This window comes from Lepus europaeus, chromosome 15, assembly GCF_033115175.1.
Source record: "Lepus europaeus isolate LE1 chromosome 15, mLepTim1.pri, whole genome shotgun sequence".
NCBI lineage: Eukaryota > Metazoa > Chordata > Mammalia > Lagomorpha > Leporidae > Lepus > Lepus europaeus.
The window spans coordinates 18394893-18402137 of record NC_084841.1 but is presented as its reverse complement, the minus strand read 5'-3'; the positions used below and the strand labels follow the sequence as shown (position 1 = coordinate 18402137).

Below are 7245 nucleotides of genomic sequence, written 5' to 3'. Positions count from 1 at the left end.
TCATTGCTCACCTCAAATCTAGTAAGATGCCCATTTCTGTGAGATTAGTTATTGCAAAATCACAAATTTAACTTTAATATTGATCTGGATAAATTCATTGTCTTCTATGTTTGGACAGTGTGATACATTTTATTTAGAATTCTTATTTTTCATCTCAAATTTTATTTTATGCCCTATAATAAACCTAAAAATTAACAAATAGAACATACTCTTTACTTCCTAGTGGAAGGCCTGCACTATTGCAAAGCCAGAAAAGCCACAGCCTACAGCACCAACTGCTACACTTCCAATCCAGCTCCCTGCTGGTGCACTTGGGAAAGCAGTGGATGATGGCCCAATGGTTGAGCCCCTGAATCTACGTAGGAGACCTGGAAGAAGCTCTGGCTCCTGGCTTCAGGTCAGCCCAGCTCAGGCCAGTATCCAGATGCTTCTTCTGGGTCTCCCACAAGGGTGGCAAGGGCCCCAGGGCATGGACCATCTTCTGCTGCTTTCCCAGGCACATTAACAGGGAGCTGGATCTGAAGTGGAGCAGCCAGGACTCAAATCTGCACCTATGTGGGTTGCTGGCATCACAGGCTGTGGCTTTACCCAGCATGTCACAATGCTGGCCCCACTGATTCAATTTTAAAATGCCATGAGTATTTAATGTCTCAATTCTTTTGTCTATGCAGCAAGTACTCAAAACATGGATGAGAGAGAAAAAAAAATCATTGAATGAAACAAATTCCAGTTTTCTGAAGCAGTCAAGAACATAAGTTGTCCTGTAAAATAGTAGTTTTTTCCCTTGGAATTCTGAAAACATTGTTTTAGTATCAAAAACTTTGTTTTTAGTTTCAAAACTACTATTATGACTTGCTCTATAAGATAAAAATACATTACAGTTTATAGAATCATCTTATGTTACAAATCAATCTGGGTTGGATAGTTTTATTTAATCTTTTAAATATAAAATCTTACACATACATACTTCTTTCTATAATAAATATGGCATTCACTTTTTCTTTACAAAGTTTTATAATTCCTGTCTGAGGAAAATTTAAGCCTGGAATTTTATATACATTTGCATCTCTGTTCACATATTGAATTAGCTTAATGCAAATAAAATATATCTGATTGTTTTAACCTTATATTTAACCCTAGACAAAACCAGAAAACACAAAATAATAAATTTAAAAAATAACTAACTCACATTATGTGGTAAGAGTATTTTATATGGTATTTAATTAGATGTTTGGGAACATGGTACTATTTTCATTTTTTTTTTAAATTTATTTATAGTAAAAATAAGTATACAAATGCCTTCCATACATAACTGGTAACCAACAGTGTTCAGACAGCTTCACAGTGCACACCCAGCTCCGGTCCTGGGTGACGGAATGGTATTTCTTGGGGATGTGCTGTGTGGCTGGCAGCTCACTCTCTTCTGCAGGTCAGGACAGAGAAACCCAATTCACAAGATTTCTATTGCCATAGGCAGAGATTTATATATTGGCATTATTTTTTAAAGATTACAAAGACAGACAATTCTGCTTAGAAGAGAATAAAGTCGTCTAATTTTAGTTCATTTCTCTAGTTTAGTCAGAATGGAGATCAAGTTTTGACAGTATTATAATGCCCATATTCAAAATTAGACTGCTCACCAAATCAAAATTTTGAAATCTTTATTTATAAAGTTAATAACTATCTTTGAAATTAGGCAGCTTACTGAGCAGTTAAATATTTCCATACACACTTACTGTTAATTACTGTATAAACAGGACATCTGTAACTTCCCTGTTCCAGGGTGAACACGACTTGCAGGAACAAGATCCAGATTCCAGCACACACTCCATCATCAGCTGTGTGGTTCTAGACAAGCTACTCTGGGTCTCTGCCTTCATTCACACCAAACAAGGGTAACCCTTCATTAACCCGCCTCCTAGGTAAGCAGACACAGATCAACACATACAGAAGGAAAATAGGTCAAGTTTCTATCCTATTGGCTATTTTCTCATTTTTCACAGACATTTTTGTAGTTTAAAATAAAAACTGCTTATTTTCAGAATTATGAATTTCAGTAGTCATAAGGCAAATTAAAGCAGCAAAGCTAGTCATAATAATAAATCCACTCATCCATTATTAAAGACATAATAATTATAAAAATAGGTACAATTGTGTAAAAAGTTTCTATTTATTCTAGCTTAGGAGTTCTTGCCCACATCAACAGATTGTCTGGCATCCGACACTGCATCAGGTACTCGAACAGTCATATTGTCCATAGATTTTGTCAAACAGATTTGGCAGCCCAACCGTGATCTGTCTGTGAGTCCAAACGCCAGGTCAAGCATGTCATTCTCCTCATCAGTGACTGGCTGTAACTTGTCATATATGTGTTCTTCAAAGATGAGGTGGCAGGTAGAGCAGGCCAAGGTTCCCTCACAAGCACCAAAACCATCAATATCTAGATTATTTTCAACCACAACATCTAGCAGAGAGTCACCAACTTTTCCTTTGGCTGTTAATGTTTCACCATCACGGTTTATAAAATGTACTGTTACTTTATCTTCTGAGCTGCTCCGCGCCGGCGCCCACAGGCTCAGCGGCCGGCCCGCTCCCGCGCCTCCGCCCCGGCCGGGCTCGGCCCTCCCGCTCGGCCCGCAGCTCCCGGGCTGGCCGCCGGCTCCCGCGCGAGCTCCGGCGAGCAGCAGCCAGCGGCGGGCCGGGCAGCCGAGGGCCGCGGAGGCAGCGCGCAGCAGCCGAGCGCACCCCGCGGCGGCCATAGCCCGCGGGCCGGTAACTACCGGATGGGACGCAGGCCGCGAGGGGCTTCCAGGGGCGGGCGGCGACTGCGTGCTGCGAGCGGCGCGCCGAGCCTATTTTCATTTTTTTTAAAGATTTATTTATTTTACTTGAAAGGTGGAGTTAAAGAGAGGGAGGGGCAGAGGGAGAGAGAGAGAGAGAGAGAGAGAGAGAGAGAGAGAGAGAGATGTTTTACCTACTGGTTCACTCCCAAAATGGCTGTGATGGCTGAGGCCGGGCCAGTGCGAAGCCAGGAGCCAGGAGCTTCTTCCTGGTCTCCTACATGGTAGAGCGGCCCAAGACTTGGGCTACCTTCTGCCGTTTTCCCAGGTACATTAGCAGAGAACAAGGTTGGAAGTGGAGCAGCTGGGACACTAACTGGTGCCCATATGGGATGCTGGCACTGCATTTATATAACTGCAATTATATAACTGCATTTATATAACTGCAATTATATAACTGCATTTATATCACTCACTCGGCCACAGAACTGGCCCTGTACTATCACTACAGCATAAATTCAAGTTTTTTTTTTTAACTTTTATTTAATGAATATAAATTTCCAATGTACAGTTTATGGATTACAATGGCTTCCCCTTCCAATAACTTCCCTCCCACCCACAACCCTCCCCTCTCCCGCTCCCTCTCCCCTTCCATTCATATCAAGATTCATTTTCAATTCTCTTTATATACAGAAGATCAGTTTAGTATATATTAAGTAAAGATTTCAACAGTTTGCACCCACATAGAAACACAAAGTGAAACATACTGTTTGAATACAAGTTATAGCATTAAATCACAATGTACAGCACATTAAGGACAGAGATCCCACATGAGGAGCAAGTGCACAGTGACTCCTGTTGTTGACCCAACAAATTGACACTCTAGTTTATGGCGCCAGTAACCACCCTAGGCTCTCGTCATGAGTCGCCAAGGCTATGGAAGCCTTTCAAGTTCACTGACTCTGATCATATTTAGACAAGGTCATAAAAGACAGAGTGAGTATAGAAACCAATGATCCTAAGAGTGGCATTAACCAGGTCTGAACAATTGTACAGCGTTAAGTGGGGAAGAGGACCATCAGTACACACAGGTTGGGAGTAGAGCCATTGGTGGTAGAGTAGAGGTTATGATTATGAAGGAATGAGGCCCAAGTGCACTAGACAGGGTCTAGAACAATGGACAGAGTCATTATTAGAGGAGCTAAGAAAGGTGCTCTAAATTCAAGGTTTTATATGATATTATTATAGAAAATATTCACAATCTTGAAGTATTTTTCCTGCTAATTACTATCAATTATTTGAAAAAGAAAAAAGAGCCGGCGCCTTGGCTCAACAGGCTAATCCTCCGCCTTGTGGCACCGGCACACCGGGTTCTAGACCTGGTTGGGGCGCCGGATTCTATCCCAGTTGCCCCTTTTCCAGGCCAGCTCTCTGCTGTGGCCCGGGAGTGCAGTGGAGGATGACCCAGGTCCTTGGGCCCTGCACCCCATGGGAGACCAAGAGACGCACCTGGCTCCTGGCTTCGGATCAGTGTGGTGCGCCGCCGCGGCGGCCATTGAAGGGTGAACCAACGGCAAAAAGGAAGACCTTTCTCTCTGTCTCTCTCTCTCACTGTCCACTCTGCCTATCAAAAAAAAAAAAAAAATTCAGTAGCAGCTCATAATAATTTCTGAAATCAGTTAAAATTTTAATTATAAGATGGTTTAAACATTGATGACATAAACTTTATCTTTTTATTATAAGCCTGTTGTATGATATTTAAGTTTTTAAATAATTTTCTTGAAAATTTGTGTTTTCAAATTCTGAAAAAACAAGGCTATATTTTATAGATTTATATTGTTTTTGCTTTGGATTAGTAAAACAATACGTTAGATTGTCTTAGATTTCAACTAACAGCAAACTCCCAAGGTGATGATTTAATAAGAGAAAAATTATTCAGGGCCAGCACTGTGATGTAGCAGGTTAATGCCCTGGCCTGACGCACTGGCATCTCATATGGGCTCCGGTTTGAGACCCAGCTGCTCCACTTGAAAACTAGCTCTCTGCTATGGCTTGGGAAAGCAGTAGAAGATGGCCAAGTCCTTGGGCCCCTACACCCATGTGGGAGACCTGGAGGAAGCTGCTGGCTCCCAGCTTCAGATCTGTGCAGTTCTGGCCATTGCAGCCAATTGGGGAGTGAAGCAGCGGATGGAAGACCTCTCTCTCTCTCTGCCTCTCCTCTCTCTGCGTAACTCTGACTTTCAAATAAAATAAAGAAAGAGAGAGAGAGAGAGAGAGAGAGAGGTCTTCCATCCTATGGTTCACTCCCCCAAATGGCCGCAACGGCCGGAGCTGCGCCAATCTGAAGCCAGGAGCCAGGAGCGTCTTCCGGGTCTCCCACGTGGGTGCAGGGGCCCAAAGACTTGGGCCATCTTCCACTGCTTTCCTGGGCCATAGCAGAGAGCTGGACAGGAAGTGAAGCAGCCGGGTCTTGAACCGACGCCCATATGGGATGCTGGGCTTCAGGTCAGGGCGTTAACCCACTGCGCCACAGTGCTGGCCCCTAAATAAATAAATCTTTTTTTTTTTTTTCTCTCTTCATATATTTATTCTCTTTCCAAAAATGTTTTGGTCTCCTGCTATATCTCAGAAATGTACTAATAGCTGCTTTTAAGTTACAAAATACAAAACAACAATTTATTTTTTGGAGAAAATCTTGGGGATTACCATTAGAAAATGAAATTTTGCGTTCCCTTAGACTTTCTTTTTTGTTAACAGTCTTTGAACCTTCTCTCGGCACACATGTAAGGCTCCCTGTGACATGTGGTACCCTGGCCTCCAAATGGACATAACTGCATTTATAGTTTAGAGAAAATACAAAGACAAGTTCTGAAAGTAGCCTTTAAAAGAAAAGTGCCCCTTGCTTGAATGTAACTTTTATTTAATGAATATAAATTTCCAGTGTACAGCTTATGGATTACAATGGCTCCCCCCCCCATAACTTCCCTCCCACCCGCAACCCTCCCCTCTCCCGCTCCCTCTCCCCTTCCATTTGCATCAAGATTCATTTTCAATTCTCTTTATATACAGAAGATCAATTTAGTATAAAGATTTCAACAGTTTGCACCCACATAGAAACACAAAGTGAAACATACTGTTTGAGTACTAGTTATAGCATTAAATCACAATGTACAGCACATTAAGGACAGAGATCCCACATGAGGAGCAAGTGCACAGTGGCTCCTGTTGTTGACCCAACAAATTGACACTCTAGTTTATGGTGCCAGTAACCATCCTAGGCTGTCGTCATGAGTTGCCAAGGCTATGGAAGCCTTCCAAGTTTGCCGACTCTGATCATATTTAGACAAGGTCATAAAAGACAGAGTGAGGATAGTAACCAATGATCCTAAGAGTGGCATTTACCAGGTTTGAACAATTATACAGCATTAAGTGGGGAAGAGGACCATCAGTACACACAGGTTGGGAGTAGAGCCATTGGTGGTAGAGTAGAGGTTATGATTACAAAGGAATGAGGCCCAAGTGTGCTAGACAGGGTCTAGAACAAAGGACAGAGTCATTATTAGAGGAGCTAAGAAAGGTGCTGTCTAAGCTACAATTAAGTTTTCTGATTGAGAGGCAAATAGAACCTGATAGAAGGGGCTTGATAATAATCTGGTAGGCTTTAGGCCTTGTAAGTTCAGAGGCCCAGACCTATCTATCTCTTCACATGGGGTATATCCTAAGGGAGGTGTGAACCTCCTAGGGGAAGGCACTCTGTTGACTTTCATTACTTGGCTGGCCTGGGAGGAGAGCTGGCCAGGTAAAGGTAGGTGGCATCTCTAACAAGAAATTTACAGTTCTGCCTGCAATGTTGCTGACCCTACTTGACCATCCCCTCAGCTGCAGTGGTCCCTTTGGAAGTTGGGCTGAGTGAAGGGCTTTTCAGCTTGGAGCCAATAAGATCTGTGGCTCTGACCTGGGCATCCTTCGACTCCAGGGCAGGTCCATTTCCAGTGATCCAACTCTTGGCAGAGCTGCCAGGGCTCTTCACAAGCTGACTTCTGCTGAAGCCCAGGCTTACCACATGGAAAGCCACTGCAGTGGACTGGCCTGTTGGGTCTCCTTGAGGGCAGATCACTGTACAGATCAGCCATTAATAGGCCTGCCACCCATTGCTTCTGATGCCTAGCTTTCTTTTCCTCCTGGTTTGTGTTAAAGCAGACCAGAGGATGCAAGTCAAGGGAGAGCCCGTTTCCCATCTCTAATCTTCGGTGGCCTGAACTACAAGTCTATAGTCACAGGCATGTTCTGTAGTAGTTTTTCTAAGGTAGACAATGCCCATGAGGAAAATTATATTCTCACTTAAAAACTTTCTTTCCCTTTGGTCTGAAAGGGAGGTTTTTTCTACTTCCTGTATACTTCGCTGATGGCGAAGTGAATCTAGCTATGAGATTATTATTTAAGTTCTTATTTTGGCTATGCTATT

General features: G+C 42.9%; 1 protein-coding gene across 1 annotated transcript; it reads right to left on the bottom strand.

The window, feature by feature from the left end:
• Positions 1 to 1646: 1646 nt before the first annotated feature.
• On the bottom strand, positions 1647 to 2794 carry LOC133774166 (adrenodoxin). Its single transcript, XM_062211794.1, has one exon. The coding sequence runs from the start codon at positions 2757 to 2759 to the stop codon at positions 2181 to 2183; it is 579 nt and encodes a 192-aa protein (XP_062067778.1). The 5' UTR covers positions 2760 to 2794; the 3' UTR covers positions 1647 to 2180.
• Between the last annotated feature and the right edge of the window lie 4451 nt (positions 2795 to 7245).

What these genes read in the sequence shown, in the direction of transcription:
- LOC133774166 (XM_062211794.1), bottom strand. Translation starts at nt 2,759, where the DNA reads ATGGCCGCCGCGGGGTGCGCTCGGCTGCTGCGCGCTGCCTCCGCGGCC.